At 39.1% G+C, this 22,306-nt stretch overlaps 1 protein-coding gene across 1 annotated transcript; it reads left to right on the plus strand.

Annotated features, from left to right (window-relative positions):
- The first annotated feature begins 316 nt into the window (after nucleotides 1-316).
- On the plus strand, nucleotides 317-10,894 carry dkk2 (dickkopf WNT signaling pathway inhibitor 2). Its single transcript, XM_085355850.1, has 4 exons — nucleotides 317-502; nucleotides 8,584-8,734; nucleotides 9,299-9,436; nucleotides 10,644-10,894. The coding sequence occupies exons 1-4, from the start codon at nucleotides 317-319 to the stop codon at nucleotides 10,892-10,894; spliced, it is 726 nt and encodes a 241-aa protein (XP_085211976.1).
- Nucleotides 10,895-22,306: the final 11,412 nt, after the last annotated feature.

Consider the following 22,306-nt stretch of genomic DNA (forward strand, 5'->3'; position numbering starts at 1 on the left):
ATCGGCATTTTAACAGTTTAGGTTCATACAAAAAAAATAATTTTTTTTACTCGTGCACCTGGCTCCCCGTGTTTGTTTGTGTCGTTGCTTTTAAAAGAATCTTCAATGGCAGTCCTTTAAATTATTTGACCTTTTCAGGACCAGAAACTTGGCATCATCATCATCATCATCATCACCACTGTGTGTACTGCAGTCTGACAAGCGTGACGCATGGACACTGCCAGGGCGCACACGTCTCATTGAGAAACTTATTTTTCTTTTCTTTTCTACTAAATTATTTTTTTCCTTTTTCCATATATTTCAGTATTTTTTGAGGATGGTCGTCTCTGCTTGGAATAGATATTGTGTTGTAGTGTTTCTCGTCACTGCGCTCAGGACTGGGACATCCCAGGTATCAGAGGCGCGCCCGAAGGCGAATTCCATCAAACCCGGTCAGTTGGAAGAAATACCGACACCGGCAACCAACCGATCTGCAACAGTCACCAAGAAACACAACATCCAGGTAACTTAAGTTATTTCACTGTCTGAGAAAATATCAGCGGAGATGTCAGAGCACTTTTTGCCCTGTATTACTAAGAAGACAGTTTATGAAATGCAACAAAAACAATCGTAATAGCAAAAACTTTTCTTCCACGAGTTCCCCTTTTCCAATTTATGATTGCTGAGTGGGAAACATTTTCCTTTGCACAATTAAAGGGTAAAATAGTAATATACACCTTCAGAAAGCTGCGTCATGTGTGGATCGTTATTGGAAATTGGGAGGATTGGACCCCTCATAAATCCTAATTGCCTTTCAAACCTGACGCCACAGTCGGGTGCAGCACACTTCCACAGTAAATCATTAATGCCGTCAGAAAAGTGAGAAAAAGTTAACACTTGGGGTAATTTTCTGTCTGGATCCGCGTGTCATTAAAGCGGTCCAGGCGCTTGCTGGGATTATGAGATTCTGTGGGGCCACTCTTACCAACCACTTTATACCCATTCAAAGGGGTATCGATCCCCACTGTTTCAACAAAGTGCCGCATTTCTGTAGAGAGTGCTTGTGAGAGCAAATATGAGATTTAAAAAAACTGTGAACATCTAAACCTGTGGATTGGCCAGGAAAATTCACAATCCAACAAATAATAATTCCTGAGAGGTGGATGTTTAAATCAGCTTGGAAGGCAGGCGTGTATGTATAAAATAAGCATAGCAGATAGTGTGCGAGCAGTAGATGGCACTGCCACATCTCCAGGACACCCCTCCCCCCAGTGGTCTCACCTGCTTCGTTTGCATTTGGCCTGTACACCTTGCCTTTTTTTGATCGTCTTGCATATCAGTGAAATGCTTAGTTTTGAAAAAGGAGGCATCGAGCTGATACAGAAGAATTATGGAAAAGCTGCAGTGCCAGACCACAATTTTGAGCGCCTGTTTACTTTCATGCCTTTGCAATGGTTTGGAAGATTGGACCGAGGGAAAACAATATGTGTGTGCAGAAACCACCACACTGTTACAAAAGTATAATGTCATGGTGTGGTGGGTCCAAACCAGGATGGCTAATATCATTTATGAGGTTTTCCAGAGTGGTAAAGAAACAGCCGCAGCTCGGCCTTGGCGAAGACTTGTGGCTCGACGATAGTGAGTGAGCTGCACTGTCCTTCTGCCTCTCATCATGCAGTAGCTATCTGTAAATAGCTGTATTATATAGTGTAATAAATCAAAGTCTTGTTTGTGTTTCAGTAAAAATGTCCTGCACAATTAATTTAGAAGAGAACAACAGGATGCAGTTTTTGCAAGTTTTTTGGGGTAAATCTGCAATATCTGTACCTTAGCTTGCACAATTACACACACACACACACACACACACACACACACACACACACACACACACACACACACACACACACACACACACACACACACACAAAATCTCCATTATTGAGGCTTTTGGCATCCTATATTTCCATCTTTGAGGTGCCTCTCTACTTTCATATGTCAGTTTAGCACTCGGGTGAAGATTGGGGAAAAGGGCATGTGTCGGCTCAAGTTTTCTTTTGGCGTCAGTTTTAGGAGGAGACTTTGGCGCTGTTGTGTTATGAATGCATTGTAATACTGCTGAGTTTGCCACAACTGGTGAGGATAGTTAGCAAATTAGTGTTTGTGAAAGTTATGTGAAAGACAATCTGAACAATTTACCACTGTATCCATTTTTATTTTAAAATGCAGTTTTTCTTTAGTACTTCAGTTCACTTTTACATAGTTTAATACAGCTGTTTGGGGATCTGAAACTCACTCAAGGTTAACAATTATTCTGAAAATTACCAGGAATCTCCCCAAACGTTGGTTTTACATCACTTTGTAGAAGATTACTGGAATACAATGAGTGGCTGTAGCAGGAAACCAGGGTGTAATTTAGTTTTGTACCCATCAGATGATGGATATAAGAAATGTTGGTCAAAGCTTTTGGGTTAAAGGAAGCATTTGATAACGTAATGTGCTTTGATTTCCTGTAGCTGCTGACAAAGGTTGATGATAAGGGTGACATTAATCACGCACAAACCAGGAAAGGCGTTAGGAATTCCTGCGTGTACAGACGGGGCAAACAGCTGAGTGTTTTCCTTTTGTCTCGTCCCTTACACGTCAGCCTGACTGGAGTAAAACCGACAAAGCCAAAACCTCCAAGACCTTGACAGCCAGTGTTCGTGGGTGGCACTCTGGGCTTCTTGGAAGGGAACCAACAGAAATGGATAGCACGGGCAGGCAGCGCGCACCACTGTAACCTCTGAACCCACAAGGGAACCAACACTCTGGCGGCATTCGTGCATAACGTGCCTGTAAAACGGCAGCCGGTCAGTCGGCCTTAACTAGTTGCTTTATTGAATTCACCAGAGGGTTTACTTTTAACAAGCAATCTCCTGAGACTCTCTCTATTAAAATGTAGCCTTTCTCCCCGAGCCAAAAATGATTGTTCAAGAATCCTAATGAGCTGAGAAAGAGAGAAAAGATGTGACTGCTTATGTGTGTTTTAGTCTTCAGTTCTGCACGTTTTCCAGCATGTGGGTCCCTCGGGTACCATGAGGCCCTTGAGCCGGAACCATTAGGGTTCTTGTGTGGAGACCACCTTAACTGTAACTCGACTTGTTAATGAGAGAAGAGACCCTGTGCACCTCTTATTTCACAAGATTACACCTTTTAAAGCAGCATACCTCCCAGATTACTATCGAGCACTTTTTCGCTTTCCCCCGATAGCCTTTGAAGACACCGCTCGCGTACAGTGACTGTGAGCCTTGCTATGGGTGCAATGACTAAGATCAACTCAGAATGTATACTTAACTTAAGGAAGGCCTAGTTTTTAGAGACTCTGGATCCTACTGCTCAAAGGGATATGGTTATAAACACATGTGTTTTGAGTGATGAAAGAGGCCGAGTTGTGTCTGAGGACATGGTTTGTATGAGTGACTTGTGTGCAGTCTTCCCTATGTTATCTGATAGCGGCCGTCTGTGCTTTCAGGGCAAATGAAGTTTGTTTATTCAGTGACATCGTTTGTTTGACTCTTTAAGGCCGCTGCCACTCATTAACACCATTCACTGCCTCAGGTTATGAGCTGGAGCTCTGAAGGAGCACAAAAAGCAAAGAGGGCGGATGCCTAAGACAGTGCTTTAGCTTTGTTGCAACTTTTTTTTTTTGTTCCAGGCAAAATAAGTGGAAGGAAATAACGCTAATTTCTTTAACTTAGTGTGTTTAAAAACTGTAAAAGATGCTAAAAATGATTTGGGTGGCAGAGGGATGTTATAGTCAATAGTTACATGAAAAAGAGAGACTTCACTAATGTCATGGTTCATAAAGGTGATCTTTGCCATTTGCAGCAGACTGCAGTTCTGCCTTATGTTTTATTAGTGTTTGCATTGGAGGTCAATATCACCGTTCCATTCAGCAGTGAGGTTTACAAGTGCTCCAAATGAAGCAATAAAATACATCATTTCTCCATGCCCTCATGTGCTATCTGATCTGATCTTAGAAAATGTTCAAAGTAGATGAAGAATTCAATTCACTTCTTTTTTTCTAATATACAGTTTTTGGCAAGTTTGAGCTTCATCGTCCAGATCACAAGAATAAAAACACAAGTCTGGGGGAACAATTGTAGCAATTTTATTAAAAAAAACAAAAACAAACAAAAAACAAAAAACAAACAAACCTGTCAGCTGATGTTGGCCCATTATTTTGTTGGCCCATCCAACCTCTTGTCTGTTATTCTCTCACATTACCTTTGAGGGTTTTTTTTTTGCTTTTTTGTCAGTTGATCATAAAGAGCTGGAGTCTAAGGGCTTAAATTACCCTTCTGTTATGTTGTTCCACTGCTGCTTTCCAGCGTTCATACTGGTTCTTGGTTCTGCCTAGGTTCTAGACATAGAGGAGAGGAGACATTCTTGGTGTTATTTTTTTTTATGCATTACCGGGCTCTTCCGTTGAATTATATCAGCACTTTGGAATGACTGTAGAGAGGTAAATAGGGGATCCAAAGACTGGCAGAGAGGGTTCAAAGCCCTGTATATCCTGCAGTAAATCCCTTGGAGATTGTTGCTCCCGCACATTTAAGGTTCCTCTTCAAAGCCGTAGAGCTTTACCAGCACGAGAGCAACACGAGACAGGGCCGGGGGCTTCCCTTATTGCCCTCCGTCTGTCTCTTCCTTTATCGTCTCACCAGCATACCATGAGAGGCTGCACAGTACAGAGTGCTCAACCCACTTCCTATGCAGGATCCAAGGCTCTTCTTTTATGTTGCTAGGCTGTCTAAGGAAAAATAAGGGAGCAACAGGGGGAAAAAAGCGATTTGAGATTAATAAGATGCATCCCAAAATGAAACCCTGTCCCTCAGATGTTGCAAAAGAGGCGTTTTAAAACATGACAAGATAAGGCAAGTTTATCAGCTGTGATTTAGGGGGCCGGCCTCGTATCATTGGGTTTCAAAGGATTGTCTTGCAGTTTGAGACATGATGGAAGAGGTGAGCCCCATTCCCACAGTGCCCCGTGTACTGTGATCGATGCAAACCTGCTAGCTCAGAAAGACAGATAGGTTTGAATGCAGGTAGTATGAAGTACTGCTGCACGTCTGGATCCATTTGTCTTCTTTAGATAACCAGAATTTTTTTCTTGTCAGGAGAGAAAAAGAAAACTTGAACTTCTGTTCAGTCCACATTTCCAGCAAATTCTTTTCTTGAGAGTCCACGGCAATGTCCGTATTTCTTTAAAAGAGGAGCTAGCAGAGAAACTGAACTCCACAGCTGAGCGGGAAAGTTTATTTCTCATTATAACAGCAGTAGTTTGTAAAAACCTGGGAGGAACAGTTTGGGGTTGTTTGTTTTGAGGAATCAATGCCGACTTAATGTGCGTTAAATAGAGAGGTGAAGCCAGGAGGTTATTAGTTCGGCTTAGTACAAAGACTGGGAGCTGGGAAAAGTCCATACTGTGTTTATTAATGAGCTTCAGAAGTGCTGACAGGGCGGGTTCGTATCTTAACAATCGATGAGGTGAAATTTTCAGCGTTTCCTCCTGCTTACGCACAAATATGACCTCTCCACATCCTGACAGCAGTTCTTAACCTTGTAGTAATTAAGAAATTTTGGGAATCCATAAAGCACCAAGGATTTGTTGCTTTCATCAGCAATGTTAATCATTTGCATTATGGGAATCTGTCATAATGATAGATGAGCGTTCAGCTGAAAATTTCAGCTCATTTTTCTACGGCTACATCATTGCATCCATGTGTTTCCAGTCTGAGAAAGTCAGCATGGCAAACCTCCAGCAAGTCTAATCTTGTTCACTTTCTGAAGCTAAAGCACATGAGTAACAACTTTTAATGTGCTGAAATATTGATATTGTCGATAGCTGATTTAAACATGTGGTGTACATCGACGTCTGGAACGGCGCCCGCTCTTTTGGGGATGGTAGACCTCTCTGTACTGACCTTCATACCCCCAAAAGGAGTTTGTTATATTTACTGCGGCTGTAATGATTTTACTCTGATTTAAACCTCTTTTATGTTCACTCACATGTTGACTCTTCCATGTTTGTCAGTGGTAAACCAAATAAATCAAATCTGTCAATGCAGTGCCAGGGAAATGTGGATGTTGTGTTGGCAGCGGAGCGCCACCAAAACATCGTGTGCTTATGTCAGTCTTCAGCGAACGTGATTAATAGTAGATTCCATTTGATCTTAGCTTTGGTGTTATGCGTGAATAGGTGTTCTGTTGTGCAAATATGTGGTCCACTTCATATCTTAGCTTATCCTCCAAATTAAACCGAATGGTTGGAAATAAAAGAATGATGTGCAGAAACACAGTGACCTGAACTTTCTTTTTCGTGTGTGTGTGTGTGTGTGTGTGTGTGTGTGTGTGTGTGTGTGTGTGTGTGTGTGTGTGTGTGTGTGTGTGTGCGCGCGTCCCCTCAGATGTGGATGTGAGCCTTTCCTGCAGCTGTTTAAAATGTCCCCCTGCGTTGATGAGTTCGGCTCAAATTCGTGACATTATTCCATTTGTCAGCAAAGTTCTTTGATTTGTGTTACAATTTGCACCAAACTCCTTTGCTCCTGCTCCAAGTCTAATGACAATGGGACTTGCATGTGTATGGAATTATATCAAGACAGTGGTTCCAATAAAGAGAGTCTCATGTCGGTGTACACGCTTGTTATCAGAAGACTGAGCTTGGGTTTAATTGCACTTCTCACTGCTACGGATAGTTAGTTTTATGCCTTCTTTGTGTGGTCCCTTCATTAGGGAAAAGACGTAAAAGCTCTTGTGTACTTGGCTACATAATATTTCTCAGGCTTTTGGTGTAAAAACAAGAAATGCTAAAGCAAAAACAAAGGCAAATGAACTGTAAAGGAGCGTGATTGGCTACCGAAATGTAGCCCCATTAAGCCTGTGAACAGTTAGGGAATACTGAGAGAAACTGAAGTGGTTTGCCTTGGTTTGGTCATTTTAATAGCTGTATTGTTTGCCCACGGAAAAATAAAAAAAAAGAAACATTCAGTAATAGACGAGTTAATCCCTACAGCATATTTTCCCCTTAAACTTGGTATAGAAGGACCGCAGCCTGTAGTAATTTCACCCAAAACAAACAATCTACAAACAACAAACTGAACAATATGTTTGACCACATACCCCCACTGGTATCTAGCCATTTACTTGGATACTCTTGGGTTAATTTGCTAAGGTTTTGGGTCTTTTGGGCCACCCAGTAATTACAAAGAAAGTGAGCGGAATTTAGCTTCGGCTTGCAAAACAATAACACATGTTTTTAAACTTACTTTTCAGAAATATGAATTTGCTGTATTTCAATCAAAATCCAGCTAGAATTCTTTATTCAGAAAGTTGAATTAACAACTGGAGGAACCAGAGAAATAAGCGACACAAAGTGGGTGGGTGACATGTTAAACTAATCTCAACTCTGAGGTGACTAGCAATGGGAAATGCTGCTGATTAGCTCATGAGAGGGTGGAAAATATGCAAGAGGCTTACCTACCAACCAGACACTGGCATGTACATTAGCAAGAAGCTGTAACACAGCGAATAAACACAACTCCTGGGCTTCAGTTCGCTCTTTCCTAGGTCCTGTATTTGGTCCAAACGAAACTTTGTTGAACAGCTTAAATCAATAATTTTGCAAAGTAATTGAAGACCCAGCTGCAGATTAGAAAGAACAGACCTACCACCTTTGCAGGGGTGGATCAGGTGTTCTTGTTATCAGGGGTCTCTGCAAAGACCCCTGGATGTAACGTGAAATTCATTTGGCTTGACTGTTTTAGCTTGCTGCAGCCGTGACTTTTGGAAAGGTATAGGAAAGGTATCGCAATACTTTGAGCAAAAAACTATCAGCTTTAACGCTTTTAAACAGTGATGCCATGTGCACCACAGCACTCTGTAGACATTCAGAGGGTGATGACATGTGGGAGACACAAAATCTTTACAAGAAAATATATGCCATGTTAAATTAAAAATAAAGGGTGGAGATAACAGATTAGTTTACCATCTCAAGATGTTCCAGTGGCCCAGTAAAAAGAGGTATAACATGAGTTCGGATGCTGACAGGATCAGTGTTGCCAAGGGAACCGCATGCCCAATGGGTACTCTCTGACTCTGGCCTGATGTGCGCCTTTCTAAAGAAGAAAATAACGACCCTGCAGATGCAATTAAGGGAATTGTGTTTACACTGCAGCCATATGTGCATGTGCTTTATATTGCTTGATGTCACTTAGGCAAATACATCAAAGTCAAATAACAAAAGGCAGCATTTTCTGTTTATTTTTTCATAAAATGTGTTTTAAGAACTTGCGAGCACTTTTAATGTGCTTTTAACATAACTGAAGTAAGTGGGTATTTAACCTGCAACTGAACTGGCATCAGCATAGCTCAAACTGCACCAGGGAGCATTTCAATTAAACACGTCGCCTCACCAATGGAAGTTATGTGAGGCATGGTTTTTAGATCGGGCTGTCCACGGCAATCATTCAAAATTCTGCTGCCAGGAAGTCACGCAACATAACAGGTTCTTTCATAAACTGGGTAGACAGATATTTGGACATAACATCTTCTCTCTCTATCCAGGTGTACCCTTGCAGCAATGACAAGGAGTGCAGCGTGGGCAGCTACTGCCACAGCCCTCAACAGGCTCCTTCTCGTTGCCTCACCTGTCGCAGGAGGAAGAAGCGCTGTCATCGAGATGCTATGTGCTGCCCTGGCAACCGCTGCAGTAACTGTACGAATACACACACACACACACACACACACACACACACACACACACACACACACACACACACACACACACACACACACACACACACACACACACACACGTGCATGATTGTAGCGCATTTCAGTTTCAATTACGTTATGACTGCAGGGCACTATCGTGAAAATTCGATTTCTGGTTTTATTCAAATGTTCTTGAAAAAGCGGGTCTTAGTTATAGAGCCAATCTATTTAAATAATGTTGAACACATGCTTTCAGACAGAACCCTGAACTATAGCTGAACTGTATTCAATTGAGGCCCAGAGGTTAAGAATCAGTGGTCACATGTTTTAGTGTGAATAGCGTGAATGTGTGCAGAGGCTGCGCTGAAACTGCTCTTTGTTTAAAATCAACATAGCTCACTAACACATATAGGAGTTCTTTGCATTATGCACTGAAAGCATCCATTTAAGAGACCTTTCACAGAGGCTAATGTGCTCAGCTTTAACAGTCTGTGCCATGTTTTCCTGAAAAACTAAGCAGCATTGGCGTTTTCGTTAACTATATATGTTTCTCCTGTTTTTACAGTCATTTGTGTCCCCATCTCTGAGAGCGTGATCTCGCCTCACATCTCACCATTAGATGAACATATCAAGCTCTCCTCCAAAGACCACGGCTGGAAGGGTGGGAAGAATGGAAAGGGACAGGCCAAGCATTCTCTAAAAGGTGAGATCTGACAGCAAAGCATGTCCAGTATGAACCGAGTGATATCAAGACATTATCTTTTATCATCATTACTTTCCCTCTAATGTTAGATTTGCTCTGTCCCTTTCCTATCCTGGTCTGGCTGAATTGTTTTCTTGTCAACTTTAAGAAACCCGTAAAGTACTCATGGGTATTGCAGTGCACCAAAATATGCCCCTCATTTCCCCTCTGCCCATGTCTGTGTCTCAATCTAAGCGTGGAGATCCCAGAAGGAAAGAAAAAACACAATGCCTTTGCTGTTTCTGCACTTACTTAAATCCATACAAACAGTCTCATTGATAGGACACCTTCCATGATACACCAGTTTTATCCACAAAATGCAACTTTGGCATAATTAAGGCAAATAACTCACAGAGACCTGTTCTTAGCAGTCATGTCACCTGATTTAAGCCAAGTAATGGACTATCAATATAGTAATCTGTTTAATAAGACACTTAAATTACTACACTATAAATACGCCCTCAAGGCTCCAATGCTAAAATGATCGTGGAAATAAGAGCACTACTTAAATCTGCCATAAATGAGGCCATTTGGTTTTACTTGTACTTGACTCACCCGCTCTCCTTACACATTATTACATTATAATAGGCTGGTGCAGGTTGCCACTTGAATAAACTCAACCCAGAAACTCAGTGATGTTAAACCAGTGGAAAACAGTCTGACTTAGCAGTCCATCACACTGATGGAATAATGGAATAACTAGTCAGCAAAGTGGGGTTTGTCAGGGAAACAGGATGACTGGATTGGATGATAATGCGGCTTCTGGTAAGCTGTGTCACAGGCCTGCAAGTAAAAGTGTTTCAATTCTAGTGATTGTTGATTTATAAAGATTCAGTCAGGCAAGTGTGTTAGATATATACAGAGTCATGTGAAAAAATTAGGACAGCCTATGAAAGAGCGTTTAAAAAAAAGCATATTTAGACATATGGAAATTATTATTATATAGAATCAGTCAGCTGTTGATATCTTTTGTTTAATTAGCAAAACATGGCTGCTTTTCGCTGTTGACCTGCAATTTAAAAACAGTATTAAACATTAATATGTGAACATGCTTTTTTTTTGGTTTATGTTTTTCCAAGTACAAATATGCCAGTTTAATGCAAAGTTAGCATTTTATTGTTTGTCGGTTTATCACTGGTCATATATTTTTATTGCTTTCTTCCTCTAGGTCACGAGGGTGACCCATGCTTGCGTTCTTCCGATTGCTCGGACGGCTACTGCTGCGCCCGCCATTTCTGGACAAAAATCTGCAAACCGGTGCTGAGGCAGGGAGAAGTGTGCACCAAGCAGAGGAAGAAAGGCACTCACGGCTTGGAACTCTTCCAGCGCTGTGACTGTGCCAAGGGCCTCTCCTGCAAGGTGTGGAAAGACGCCACCTCTTCGTCCAAGTCCAGACTCCACATGTGCCAGAAGATCTGAAGCAGAAGGCAGCTGTTGTCGGCTTAAAGGCCTCCGTCTCCATGTGTGAGGGGATTATTTTTTTTTAAGGATGGGTTGTGGCGGTACTGAAAAGAAGGAAAAGACAGAGACTGACAAGAGACAGAACAGATGCGGCTTCAGGCTCGCTATTCTGCAAACGGAGGGCAAATGGGAATGCTTTAATGTGTTCTCTGTGAGTGGTCCATCCCTGCACCCCACATAACAACCACGCACCCTCACACACACGCACACACACAAACACACACAAACACACTCACGGTTTTGAGAGATTAGTGAGCTTATAGGATGCTATCCCCCCCCAAAGAAAAACCAACATTTTACACATTCTTGTGAATATCAGGGAACCGCAGAGTTTGTCAGCTGATGCTGTGATAGGTGTGGACTTTTTGTAGATAGCAGCAACAGTCATAGCAGTCTTTCCTTAAACCTCCAGCTTATGATATTCGAAGCCGAAGGACTATTAACACAAAAGCCATATTTTTACTGAATAGTACATGCTCTACCAAACTCTGAAGTCAGTTAGCTTTAAATAATGTCGCATGTGACACTCATAGGATCAGAATTTTGGCATGTTATACTGTCTGTTTGCCAACTTTAGTACTTATTTTAAGATCGAACCCAGCTTTTGCTACGCAAAGCATTTACAACCAGCAACAATGTCCAAAGAACAAATATACATTCCCTGATGTGTGTGTGTGCCTCTTACACCAAAGACAGAAAGAACATTTGCTTTGGAATGATGAGTTTCGTCTGGGGCATTCGCTTGTCACCCTATTTTTAGCCACAAGAAGAGAGATAAAGTATTGTATTCATTGTGAGAATCTTGTTTGATGTAGGATACAGCTGTAATCTATTGTGATACAACTGTGCGGGTTAAAACTGTTTGCACTGAGGTAGTCCTTTGCTGCAGACTTGGTGGTTTCAATACCGGAATGGTTCTGCTTTTCAAATCATACAAACGGGATTCAGGGATATGTTGGAATCGCAATTTTTCCCTTTAGAAAGCAAAATGCTCCACAAATCTGATGTTTTTAAAGAGAACTGCAGTTAAAACGAATGGCTTGTTGATGGCACACAGCCCTCTTTAGTTTTCTGCTTTTAAAATACGACTGGATACTTTCTTTTGATGAAATATTGAGTTTTATGGTGTAATGGATGTGAAGCAATGCTTTTTCTCCCCTGGTGTCAGTGCTTTAAATAACCACTCATTACCTACAAATCAATATAACATTTGCCTCCTTTCGCTTTAAGACATTTTTTAGAGCATCAAGTACATATATTTTGTAACCATTAAAATACCAATAAGCTCTAATATTGTAAATAGACTGGAAGCAAAGCAAATGTATTTAAGAACCAATGTATATCATGTACATATAATAACAAAGGAATCCTAAAAGTTATAGCAAAATGATCTAGGTGAGAAGAGTAATGTCAGAAGAAACAAGCACAGTTGGATAGACTGAAATCGATTAAAGTTGTGGGTGTAGATAAGGGGTAAAGGCTTAGATAGCATGGACTGATATCACAAACTGAATGCATCAAAAGGATGGTTCCTAAAATAGGGAGCATCAAAATCCAAAATGTGTTGTGTAAATTGTGTGTAAATGGTTTCAAGATTTGCATCCAACGAAATGATGTTTCTGTGAATTCACTGCATTGATCTGTTTCATGTATTTACAAAGATGAATTAATAAAAGAATGTATTTTGTATTCCTAGTACACGGGCCTTGTTTTTGCTTATCGTGTTGCTTCTTATGCTGAATTCTTACAATGACAACAGGAAATTAAACACCGTATAATGCATTTTGATAGCTAAAAAAAAAACCCTTTCCCTGAGGGGTTGGGACAGCCAACGGATATTTGATCTGGCAAAGATGCTGAATGCACTTCCTGACATGACCCTCAAATTTATTCAGGCTTTGCCCCTGAAAATCTTACTTTAGATATTAAAGGTGTGGACATTATTTTATTTGTTATAAATAAAAGCAAAGTTATATGTGTGTTAAATAAATGGTCTTTCAAATATCTTCATGCATAAACCTTTGAAATGTTTGCTTTGTTACACTGATAGCAATCTTTGGATGGGGTGAGTTTTGGCATGTCGTCACCTCTTATATAATTTGAAACCAACCTATTACAAATGCAAACAAAAAAAATAAGTTTTAAGTCTTATCAATTTAATAGTGACTACCAAGATATACCGAAAATAAAAACTAATCTAGGAAATTAAAAAAGGAAAATTATTTATTGGTGCAAAACTAGAACATAACCAAAACACAGTTGCAGAAATTTCTTGCTAAACTGTTACAGCTTTACAGTAAGATGATATATTTCTTTACAACGTTTTAATTGAATTAGAAGACTATATTTAAGGCTTTAAAAATATTTTCAATATGAAAAAAGTTTATTTACAGTTATCTGAAAAAGAAAGTTTTCACAGGACTTGCAGTCATCTTAAAAACAAAGAAACAAAAAATAACGACAGCTGATAATCAAATGTACTTTATTAATTGATCTTTATTAATTGATCATCAGCAAGTTTGGACACCTCTATGAATTCATATGTTTTGGCATTTTGCTAGCTTGTAGCATTCAGAACAGCAAATACAATGTCATGGCTTTCTTAGGAGAGGAAATCCCAGCTGATGAGAAGTAGCTTTAATTCTTAGAGCATACTCCAGGAATTAAAGGTGCTGCGCTCCAGTAGTTTAAATGATATCTAACAGACTCCAGTTTGTTCATGTAAATGGAGAGTCGTCTTCATACACTAAGGTACTTATGGAGTTCCACAGGGTTCCATACTAGGACCAAATCTGTTTACATTACACATGCTTCCCTTGGGCATTAACTTTCAAAAACATAGCATAGCATTTTACTGCTATGCAGACCATACCTAGTCGCATCTATCAATGAAGCCAGACGACACTCATCAATTAGTTAAACAGCAGGAATGTCTTAAAGACATAAAAACCTGGATGACCTCTAATTTCTGGCTTAAAAATTTAGATGAAACTGAAGATGTATTTGACCCTAAAATCTTAGAAATGTGATGTCCAACCAGATACTTACTTTAAATGGCATTACCAGATTCCCCACACGAACACTGTAGGGAATCTTGGAGTCTTTCTTGACCAGGATACAAGTTAAAAAGAATATGTAGGACTGCTTTCTTGCATTTGCACAACATCTCTAAAATGAGAAATATCCTGTCTCAAAGTAACTCTGAAAAACTGGTTCACACATTTATTACTTATAAGCTGGACTATTATCACTTTGTCCTAAATGCTGCGTACTGACAGTTTGGATTTGTGAGACAGACACCCTCTCTATTTTCAAGATTAGTCTTAACACTTTCCTTTTTGAGAAAGCATATAGTTAGGAGCTGGATTGGCCCCTAACTAAACAGTCCCCTAATTATACTGCATTAGGTCTAGGCTGCTGGGGGTTTGCCATGATGCACAGAGTATTTCTTCTTCCTTTACCTGTTTTCACTCTGTATGTTTTATACACCACTTGGTTTAATCAATAGTTATTATTAATTTCTGGCTGTCTTCCTCGGCATGTCTTTGTCCTGTCTTCCTCCCTTCACCCCCAACAGGTCACAGCAGATGGCAGCTGCCTCTCCTTGAGCCTTGGTTCTGCCAGAGGTTTCATCCTGTTAAAAGGAAGTTTTTCCTTCCCACTGTCCCCCAGTGTTTGCTCAAAGCGGGTCTTTTGATTGTTGGGGGTTTCTCTGTATTATTTTAGGGTTTTTTTGTTTTTGTTTTTTTAACCTTACAAAGGGATTTAAGATGACTGTCTTTGTGATCTGGTGCTATATAAATACACTTGAATTGTATGTAAATAAATTGAAAGGTCAGACCTATTCAATACCATCTATACATCCATCCGTTAAAAACAATAAAAAGATCTGGAATGGGTTGCCGGCAAGAATTCTCTTCTCCCTAAAAGTAATGTAGCAGAACAACTTTAGTTTGCAATAGTTGCTTCTGACCAAACCACAAGACTTCTGGAACAATATCCTGTGGGCGAACAAAACCAAAGTTGAGATGTTTGACCATAATGCACAGCGCCATGTTTGGTGAAAGCAAAACAAAGCATATCAGCACAAACACCTTATACCAACTGTCAACCATTGTGGTGGAGAGGTCATAATTTGGGCTTGTTTTGTAGCCACAAGATCTGGGCACCTTGCAGTCATTGTCTTGATCATGAGCTCTTCTGTATTCAAAAGGTTTCTAGAGTCAAATGTGAGGCCATTTGATATCTAAAGCTTGGTTGAATTAAGGCTGTGCAACAGTGATCCAAATCACAGCAGCAAATCTACAACAGAATGGCTGAAAAACAAAGAATCAAGGTGTTGCAATGACCTGGTCAAAGTCAAAACCACAGTCTGAGTGAAATGAATGAATAAATAAATGCCCACAAACCTCAGTGAAGTGAAGCAATGTTATAAAATGAAGAATTGGTCAAAATTCCTCCATAACAAACTGAAAGACTGATAAACTAGTTATTGAAGTTAAAGGTGGTTCTAAAAACTATTGTATCACAGGGTGTACTTACTTTCTGACATGATGGGATAGCGTGTTAGGAAGACTTTCTGTGAACGTGCTATGAAAGTGACTACAGTTGTCTTTTATGAGTAAAACCTGTCCTGTACAAGCACCACTGTGCTTTTTTCAGAAGTACAAATAAGACTTCTTAAAAGCCATTATAGGCTGATGCTTTGCAGATGTTAACTCTAGACAAAAGTCTTTGATATGCTCAAAGAAATACAGTAAAAATGCGCAGCATATGTTTGATTACATCAAGCCAACATCTTTATAGCATGTTCTGTGTACACAAGGGTTAAAAAGAGATATAGGAAATAATACTGACATTTCTAGATGCGATCACTGTTTTTACCACTTCAAAGTGCCAACGTGATGAAAGCTCTTTAAGAGGCTACTTTGAAACAATACTCACAATTTCGAGAACATAATTGTACAATCCTTTTTGACCGTTCCCAAGCAACATGTTTTTTCCATCATCTCTAACAGGAGATGTAGACTTTGCAAAACTTCAAATGCAGCAGCATCATTTTGGAGCTATTGTTCTTTTCCGTATGCCTCATTAAGTCTAAAATGCACTTCTACTTACTAGCCAGGGGACTTTTTTCATTTTTCAAAATGACTTACAAAAATGTTAAAAAGCCTGATGTCAGAGGTGTTGAAAACTGTCTTAACAATAATCCCATGCAAACTAGTTGGAGGGTTTTGTTCAAGTTGTTACAGACAGTTTGAACCAGATGTTAGGTTCACGTGGCCCTATGAAAGTTGTGCTGCAATATATCAACTACAATATTATTTGTGATTTACAAGTGTTGTGCAGTAAATTTCCCAGTACTACTGTCAGTATCCACTTACACTAAAATGCAGTCCTCAATCCAAGATAAACGCTTCTTCTCATATTTATTCAGTAAAAATTCATAAACATCTGGTCCGTGTGCGTAATTGTAAATTAGCTGCTGAACTTTATTAGTCTTCTTTGAAAATTAATAAATAATATTCAGTCATGTACAGTTTTTCCCTCAGTCATTAGCTGTGGAAACATTTGGGAGTGACCAGTTATGTAAATGTGTTAACCAGATGTTCACTATGCATATTTTTTTGAAGTAAAAAAAAAGTGTAGAATCTCAAAGGTATTCTTGCTGTCTTCTTCTGCTGTTATAACTTTCAGTATTATTCTTATAATAACAATAAAAATTATTTAAACTTTAGCTTAAAAAAACTAAAAACCTTTCCATAATATGTGCCCATTTTTATGGATATTTGACTACATTTTTCAATTTAAGATGGTAACACACACCGCAACTCATTTTCTCACATTTCTTGAAAGTAAAAAGCAGCAGCGTATTCAGCACCAACCCTGTGCATCGCCCTTTCCAAAGTTTGTGCTTTCAATATAGCGAGTGTCCAGTCCCTTTTTTTCCACATGTGCTTTTGATGGAATGTAATAACTCAGCCCTACCTTTGCCTTTGTTTGGATAAGGTTTCTGTTTGCTGAAATACTGGATACATTTTTTGAAAATATAAACAGCAAAGAAAATCTCTACAGACGCTGGAAAGGGTAAATTCAGGGTGACTTGAGACTTCAAATCTCCATGGAAAGAAGAGGTAGATGCAAAACGAAAGCTCTTTTCTCCAGTTCCAGGCCACCCACAGGCTCTGGAGTCTCCAAAAACCTGCTAATGAGAGAGTGACTGTCACTGGGTCTGCACTTTCCAGTGTGTGTCAGCAAAAATTACAAATGAAGGCGTTTACGCAGACAGGTTTGACTACCCATAAGGTTGGCAGCTAGAAAAAATATGCTAAATGATTCAGTGGAAGGCTTTGATTTTGTGCCCGTGTTTGCACCATGTAAATCACAAATGTAATTTGGGTTGGTATGGCTCATATCATTCTCTGTGGCAGAGAAATAAAGTCTTCTCAAGCAAGCAGACCTCATGACTTGATCACACAGCCTTCTGCATCACACTTACATGGAGCTGAAAAAAAAATGACGATGCTCCAGTGATTTTTATTTGTCTCTTCTGTCTCTGTCTTGGTCTTTTATCATTTGCATATCCTCACCATGAAAACAAATAGGTTGTCAGCTAAGGGAAAAATTCCCAGAAAACCAGGTTGAACCACTAAAAAACCCTTTGTGTCACTGGGTCTTATTGTGAGTTCTCTTTTATTCCAGTCTGCACGAGACCAGAAGTTAAGGAATTAACTTAAATCCTGCAATTAGAAGTTGATTAAAGCTTTAATAGTATGCAGGGAATAGTAGGCAGCATATGCAGTAAAATACATTTTAGACACACTCCATCTGAATGCAAAAGCGGTGGTGGTACAGGTTGCGTTAATGAGATAGCCACATCTGTATTCCAGTGGTGGAAGAAAAACTGTGATCCTTTAGTTGAGTAAAAGCGCAATAATCTGAGCAGAAAGTGTTACATTAGTGCACTTAAAGTAGGAAAGTCGTTACTTTTTCTGAAATAATGTTGTCCTTCTGGGATGTATCACTCACATTCATTTTATTTATGTCAGTAGTGGTGTGAAGATAATTTACTGTTGTAGGTGGAGGTGGTGGTGGGGTAAGTTTTCACTACTTTATGCAGTTGGTTAGTTTAGTCCACTGGTTGCCAACTTAACATTTGCTACTGCTCCAGAAAGGCCACAAGATAAATATGACAGGTCATGAAATGTTGAGTTACGATGAAATGCATTTACTTTTTGGTGATATGACACTCACAGTACTTGAGCAAATTAGGATAGTTACTTTGTAGTTATTTCTAGCATGGATAACTGGATTCCCTTAAAGCTCACACTGTGTTTTGGGTCATGACCTGCTATTTTTTTTAAGAGAGTGGATACTAAGGACTGCTACGAATGCACACATACAGCCATGTGTGCACACAGCCAGCACTAAATCAGACGTATTGTAATATCTAAGCCTGGAGGCTGATTATTGTGTTCTTATCTTCTTAAATCTGCAGTCTGTGGCCACTGAAGCGATCGTTTGAACTGGCAAAATTTCTATTTTGACATAATAGCAAGGTTCACATTTATTATTTTCCATGACTTTCTTGTGCAACAGTGTATGGTCCAAGAAAAGAATATTTTTTACATCATAGGTTATTCAAACAGATGAAATGTCCCTGCCAACTCTGGGCCCCCTGCCTGTTCAACCGCTGCTTTTTGTCAGCTCTCTATATCTGTGCTGTTATTAAACAGTTGCATTGGTCCTTAATGGAAATACCACAGTGCATGTAACAGCAGCCCAATGAGCCAGGGAGGCACTATACAACGTGTTGTAAATAGAATCTGTGTCAAGACAAGTCAAATTATGGCTGCTTTTCATCCACAACAGTATATTCACATTAACCTGTGTATGTGCTTCAGATTCTCAGCATTTTAAAATCGCTGACAAGAACTTTCCAACAATGTTAAAAAGAACTGAAATACCTATAAGTGTTTTACTGCACACCTTTCGCTCCTCTCTCTCGGAGCTTTTCTGTCTTTTATGAATTTAAAAGAATATATCCTTTTAAGTTATTTACTGGCAGATTTGATATACAGTCACCACTTTAGTCTCACTGCTTTTTCCTTTCATATTTAAAAAACGTTGTTAGATTTACATGTTTCATTCAAATGTTTTAAAGAGAAAAATTGTTCTTTTAAAAACCAGTCTGACAAAAAACAGGAGAATTAAAAAAAAAATGCAAAAAATAAACACATAAATAAAACAAAATGATACAAGATGTTTCCACCTGAACTATAATCTCCTCCGTTCTCAGTGTGTGAATATTCCCACATCTCATTGTCAGTTATGCATCAGGTTTCCAAAATAATTCTGACATTACAAAATCATGACAAATAGACAGATAGATAATAATAAGGAAAACACATGGGAGAAACACTCTCAGCTCTACAATACATAAGCATTGCTTTACAATTGTGACATTTCAGGTTAAATGTCAGTTAATCCGAGACCAATGTGTGCGTATATACTCTTGGCTGCTGGCCGCCACGGCCCTTTTGATAGTTTGTGTACGTGAGTCCATGTGTTTGACATGTCTTCTCATAAATCTCCACACTTACCAAATAATTTTGGAATTTGGTCACAGACAATTTAACATCTTTGAAGCTGTGTTATTTGTCTCATGTTGTTTGGAAAACTTTCACATTAAAGCGCTAATTGCCAGACCTCTTTTATGACTAAATCTCAACCTGATCTGACTTAATTTTGTTGTCATCATTGACATTTTTATTACCCAACTTCAAAGCTGAAAGCTTTTAATATGTCTTTACATTTTTATGTGCCACCTGTGTGTATCCGGGAATACTTGTTGTCTACTTGTTGTCTGTTTGTGGTTTATCGCTGCTCATTTTACTTCTCTCTGCTTTTGTTTTGCAGATGACCGCTCTCTGCCAGCCTACCTCTGGAGGTTTCTTACAATAAAACGTTTCTGTTTTTTTCCTTTCTATGATCACCAAACACTTAAGCGAAGAGAATCCCAAGTATAACATTGTCGGATTAAAGTACTAAAGATGAGTTATGCTGTGAGTTCATGCTATAAAAATAAATTACAGTCAGCTATAGAAGATAAAAAAGAGGCATCTCCAGTCATTGACAGGTTGGATTGCTGGCTAACGTCCCAAACCTTCAGCATTTGTATTTACTGATTCCTGTTTTTATACTTTCTGGTTCAGATTTTCATACAGTGGAGCAAAATCATAGTTCAAATCAAGGGAAAATAATGTCTTCTGATGGACTCTTCATCAGGACATTAAGCACAGCATTCAAATATTAGATCCAATTACTTCATGCTCGAGTTATGAATCAGACACCATGTGCTTGAAGTATTTCTGCTTTCCAAGGCTTCACATCTGCATAACAGCCTACAGATATTATGAGCAGTGGGTGATATCTATATGCATTAAAAATGTGTTTAACCTTATGTGCATTTACCATGGTACAGTATATGTGTATCTTGTCGTTCATGTGTATTCACCTGTATTTTCATGTTGTTTATCCACTAATAGTTGCATTACAGGTCATTAGTTGTGTAACTGTAGATGCTCTGTGCTGTATATTCGGCAGCACCTTAGCACAGATGAAAGGAATTTGTTTCTAATACATACCATGCATCTCTTAACAGCATTTTCATCATCATAATAAACCCATTTACACCTGTTTGAGGCTGATTTCCAACACACTTTGGGGTCATGGCTCTTTTCTCACTTTTTAAATCTTAAAACATCTGTTTTGGCTTCCTCAAGCTTTGCCTCAGCCAGACTTCATGGTGTTAAAATTTATGAGAATCCTCAAGGAAATTAGTTGCTGGTATACACATTGATTTTACTTTTAGGAAACAGCATGTATAATATAGTCAAATTAAATAAGTATTCATAGTTCTTTAATTTGGAACCTTGAAAAATATATGGATAGATTCAGCAAATACAAAAAAAGCTTGATTTAGATACAATGTTAGACCACCTGCACTAGCTCGCCAGCTGTTGTTTTCAAGCCCAACATGTGCATGACTCCTTTGGGTTGCAATTTCATGTCACAACAAAGATTTTTTTTTTTAACCTAACAAGCAAAAAACCTGCCATCGTTCTTATCACACTAAGGTCATGTTTACTAGAGAGGTGATTTACTGCATGTCAGACATGGTGTTAAATTGGCATTTCTTTCAAAAAGACAACAACAGATAATTTAACATACTATCTACTGTTTTACGTAATCCTGAACCATTCAAAACAAGTGCTGACATATATAAACATCATAAGTCTAAAACACCTATGATATTTATATATAATTTCTTTTATCAGCCTCTTATCTAGTGATGTCACCAGATCAGATCCTTACAGTACCTTTCAATAATAAAACTCTTAGAACATGTTTGTTTTTTTTCTAGTGTCAAAAAAAACCCCTTTGATACTCTGATACCAAAAATAACTAATGGATCAGATAATCATTTGAAAGATATAACGAGCTGATTTCCATTTGTGTGATGGAAGGAGGAAAATGGTGGATTTGTCTAGTGGTGATACTTAAATTGTGCAAAATGAAAAGAGCGTGACGGCAAAGTGCGTCAAGGACAGAGACAACTGCTAATGCAACATTGGTCCTTTGCAAGCATCTTGCAGACTGCATGCTAACACAAATCTAGCAACGACCCCAGCCCATATTGTGTGTGTGTGTGTGTGTGTGTGTGTGTGTGTGCATATAATTTGTTTTTCGTCATGGGCTGTGAAAAAATGATAAGGTGCTCATTTTTCTAATATGCTGATTGAAATGCTTTCACAAATAGTTATATGTATAAATAGTTACGTGACTAAATTTTGCATGAAACATAGAACATCAAAAAGCTCCCACTGTAAGTAAAACACAATGAGGTTTTAAGTGTTTGAAACATAGAATCTCATAATATAGTGTTAAAGAAAATGTACAAGCATTCTTTGCATGGTCCTTGCATGGTTTGATGTGTCCAACTCATGGGCATTAAAGAATGGGTTTCATCCTGTTTCATCTTTGCAGGCCTTCATTGCAGCTGTTTTCAGCTGTTTCTTGTTTGTCTTGTTCTTTCCGTAAGTGAAAGGCATTCTCAGTACAGTTGCTGTTGCACTGTGTTTCAGGTCACCCTCCATCTGTACTGCACAGCACAATCCAACTCTTTTGCATTCCTCAGTGTAACATGCCCATGCTATTACACTGCCTTTACCTCATATGCTGGCCTAAGTATTGCAACCAGCTGAGACTTGACACTTGCAGAAAGTCATGTGTGATGTAGGCCAGTGTGAGACCTGTGTGTGTGTATGCGTGAGTGAAGACGCATTATCAGTAGAAACTCTAAGTTGA

The sequence above is a fragment of the Diplotaxodon limnothrissa genome, linkage group LG6, assembly GCF_057381915.1.
Source record: "Diplotaxodon limnothrissa isolate DT_005_m linkage group LG6, D_limnothrissa_male_GT1.1, whole genome shotgun sequence".
NCBI lineage: Eukaryota > Metazoa > Chordata > Actinopteri > Cichliformes > Cichlidae > Diplotaxodon > Diplotaxodon limnothrissa.